The sequence below is a fragment of the Pistacia vera genome, unplaced genomic scaffold, assembly GCF_008641045.1.
Source record: "Pistacia vera cultivar Batoury unplaced genomic scaffold, PisVer_v2 Contig407, whole genome shotgun sequence".
Classification (NCBI taxonomy): domain Eukaryota; kingdom Viridiplantae; phylum Streptophyta; class Magnoliopsida; order Sapindales; family Anacardiaceae; genus Pistacia; species Pistacia vera.
The window spans coordinates 1,025,428-1,029,080 of NW_022196232.1; the positions used below are offsets into that span (position 1 = coordinate 1,025,428).

Here is a 3,653-nt window from a genome sequence, read left to right on the forward strand (position 1 = left end):
ATATTTTTAATATATTTGATATAATATTTAATCTTTTTTTAATAATTTTATACTAAAACTCATGATTGTATCTTAAAATTATATTTGAAAGCATTTTCACTTATGTCTATCAAATGTTTTCAAAAGATTTTTGAGAAATTTAATTATAGTTAATAAAAAGAAACCATCCATGAGTAAGAGAACAAAATACAGATTAATTAATTAATTATATATAATTAAAATGAAGGAGAATTGAGGCAGTCAAGAAAGGGTGGCCGTGACGGCTTAAATGGTAAAAAGAAGAGGGCCGTTTAGGGTGGGGTGAGGAGGCGACAAGAGTAGGACCCACGCGCCGCAGCACCATCCCCCACTTGCCCTTTCTCCTCCAATAATATTAATTATTTAATTAATTTAAACAAATAAATTGTCCATTTCCTCTCACGTCTGTTTGTTTCTTCGGCCAATTACTTTAACCAAACTTGGTCAACTTAGTCCCCTTAACCATGGTTAATTAATCTAATCACATTCACTATCAATGTTAATTAAAATCTTTAATAAAAGTCCAAGCCCCCATGACCTTCTAACCCCACCCACACAATCCCCTCCTCTAGGGTTCTTTTACTCAATTCTTTATTTCATTACATTAAATATCAAATCTCTACATGTCTTTCTTTTCGCGTGAAACTAACGACCCAATCATTTTTTTTTTCTTCTTTTTAATATTATATAATTTATCATTTAACTTATAATATTATTATCATACTTTCTATATATCAACAAAAGTAACACTTTTTTAAACATTATTTATGGATATCTAAATAAAAAAAATTAAATCATAACTGTAATTTAATAAGTTATCATGCATATCAATGTAGTCGACATAAACAAGTGTAAATATAAAAAAAATATGCAAATTGAAGTTAACTTAAGTGAGGTTTTTTTTTTTAATAAATTATTAATTTTTGGCTTAAACTTATGTGTTACAATTAGACCAACTACTTGTCAAGTTCAAATACAGTTCATAGAGAGAGCTATCGCGTTGGTTTCACGCACTGTAAATGAGAGTTCAGATTGTTTATTAAATATTTATTTAAGAAAAAGAAATTAAAAAAAAGGGTTAAAAAATTTCGTATTATAAATATTTAAAAAGTTATAAAGAAATGACTGCGTTTTAGAGTGATTGTCCCCTCTCCTTTCTTCTTCTCCTTCTTGCCTTTCCTTTCTCTGCACTCGACCTTCGCTTCTCCCTTGTTGTTTTTGTTATTAAAAAAGAAGAAGAAGAGAAAAAAAAAAAAGATAAAAATTTATTCATCTCTCTATTCAAATCTATTATTCTTGGAGTGCCGAAGCTTTCTCTTTCTCTTTCCTTTCCCTTTCTTTTTATTTTTCTTTCTTCTTTATAAAATAAACAAACCCATAAACAGTTTTTAATTTTTATTTTAATCTTTGTTTTCCTTGTTTTCTGTTTTCTTTTGATGTTGGCATGGCCGGTTTGGATTTAGGCACAGCTTCTCGCTATGTTCACCAGCTTCATAGACCCGACCTTCACCTTCAACACCAACCTGATCCCGAAGACCACGACCACAACAACAATCGAGTTGGTTCCGGAGCCGCTGGCGATCACTACCACAACGACGGCGTTGATCACCAAGGCCTTGACCTCGTGGCAGCAGCTAACTCGGGCCATGGAGACCTCGTCGCTCGTCGGCCCAGAGGTCGTCCACCCGGTTCGAAAAACAAACCGAAACCTCCCGTTATAATCACTCGGGAGAGCGCCAACACTCTTCGAGCCCACATTCTAGAGGTGGGAAATGGGTGCGATGTGTTTGACTGTGTGGCGAACTACGCTCGGAGAAGGCAGCGAGGAATCTGTATTCTGAGTGGAAGCGGAACGGTCACAAACGTGAGCATAAGGCAACCCGCGGCAGCAGGAGCAATAGTGACTCTTCATGGGAGATTTGAAATATTATCATTGTCAGGTTCTTTTCTGCCACCACCGGCTCCTCCAGGTGCAACAAGCTTGACAATCTTTTTAGCCGGAGGTCAAGGACAAGTTGTTGGGGGAAGCGTGGTGGGGGAGCTGACAGCGGCGGGGCCTGTGATCGTGATCGCAGCGTCTTTTACAAATGTGGCGTATGAGAGGCTGCCGTTGGAGGAGGACGAGCAGCTGCAGATGCAGAGTAGTGGAGGTGGTGGTGGTGGCGGTGGCGGCGGTGGAGGTGGAAATAACTTGTTTGCAGATGCGGCGGGGGCTGCTGCGGCGGGTCTCCCGTTCTTTAATTTGCCGCTGAATATGCCTCCAAATGTGCAGTTGCCGGTGGATGGATGGGCAGGAAACGCAGGTGTTAGGCCTCCGTTTTGATCATGAGAATGAATTAGCGGTAAAATTATTTGACTGCAATGTGATCTATGAATGTTGGAATTGATTGTGGCTGTGTTGGAGCACTACTTTGCAGTGGGTGAGAGAGTTGGGATTCTTGGATAAGTAAAGGTCAGGAATTTATGTACTATCATCCTCATCATAAACTTTGTTTCTCGTTTCTTCTTCTCCTTCTTCTGTTCATGTTAATTTTAGGGCTTTTCTTCTTCTTCTTCTTCTTCCATTTTCTTGTTTCTTTCTTTCTTATCCTCCTCCTTCTTCTTGGGTTTTTGAACTGTACTGATTTATGGAAATAGTCTTCGTGTTAATGGTGGAATTCTCTTCTCTCTTTTATAAGAAATCAATGGTTTGATGATATATTTCTATTATGTTTAGAAACTGAGAGTTCTTAATCAATCAACTAGGGTTTCTTTTCTTCTGTATTCCATTGTTAAGGATCTCATCTAACTTTCCATATTTATGCCAACGGGTACTAATAATCTTATTTCTTTCTTTGTTCAAATAGAGTATTCGTTGGTTTTTTATGTTTACCATATAAAGAGTTTATTTAACCAAATCTTTGTATGATTTAGTAGCATACATAGGTTTGTGTTTTGTTTCTTTTTTTGCATTGTTTTCAGGAGAGAATAAATACAACAGTATAAAAATATAATCAAAAGAGCAAGGATTTACTCAATGGATAATTCTTTTTTGTGGAAGGAGTTGTGTTGTCTCCCAACCAACACAAATTCATTTATGTTAGAAGGGTGATTTTCTTGTTCTTGTTCTAGTTCTCTTGGAAATGATCCTCTCCATCTTGTTTTCTATTAAATGACATTCCCTCTCTTCTAAACCTTTTAATATCAAAAACTTCAGAAATTAATAATACTTAACAGATGAAGATATTAAATGATAATTGCCCATGCTTTATGCCTCGTCTAATTCTTGTCAACTAAAAGTCCTTTTGAAATAAAGCCAAAACTATGTTCTTCCATCTGTAAATTAATATTTTCTTTAGTGTTCCAATATACCTACTCTCTGTCTCCGAGATGGGAATTGTGGTTTGACCATCTTTAAAACTTCTCGTCTCTCCTTGTTATTATGTTAGTAGGGGTTCGATCAGCTTGAAAAAACATTGACCTCTTATTATGGTGATCATCTACTCAGATTCCAATGTTTCCATTCTTGATACTTTTAGAAATCTATTGGGGAAGCAAAGGGCAGTGTTGGAATAGAAGGATTGCCATTCTATCTCTGAACACACACACACACACACACACACTCGGTTAGGCACTTAGCACACTGGAAGAGAAGC

General features: G+C 36.6%; 1 protein-coding gene across 1 annotated transcript; it reads left to right on the forward strand.

Annotated features, from left to right (window-relative positions):
- The first annotated feature begins 1,162 nt into the window (after nt 1-1,162).
- Nucleotides 1,163-2,716, forward strand: LOC116142386 (AT-hook motif nuclear-localized protein 23). The gene has a single exon (XM_031427807.1). It carries the CDS (start codon nt 1,463-1,465, stop codon nt 2,339-2,341), a length of 879 nt encoding a protein of 292 aa, XP_031283667.1. The 5' UTR covers nt 1,163-1,462; the 3' UTR covers nt 2,342-2,716.
- Nucleotides 2,717-3,653: the final 937 nt, after the last annotated feature.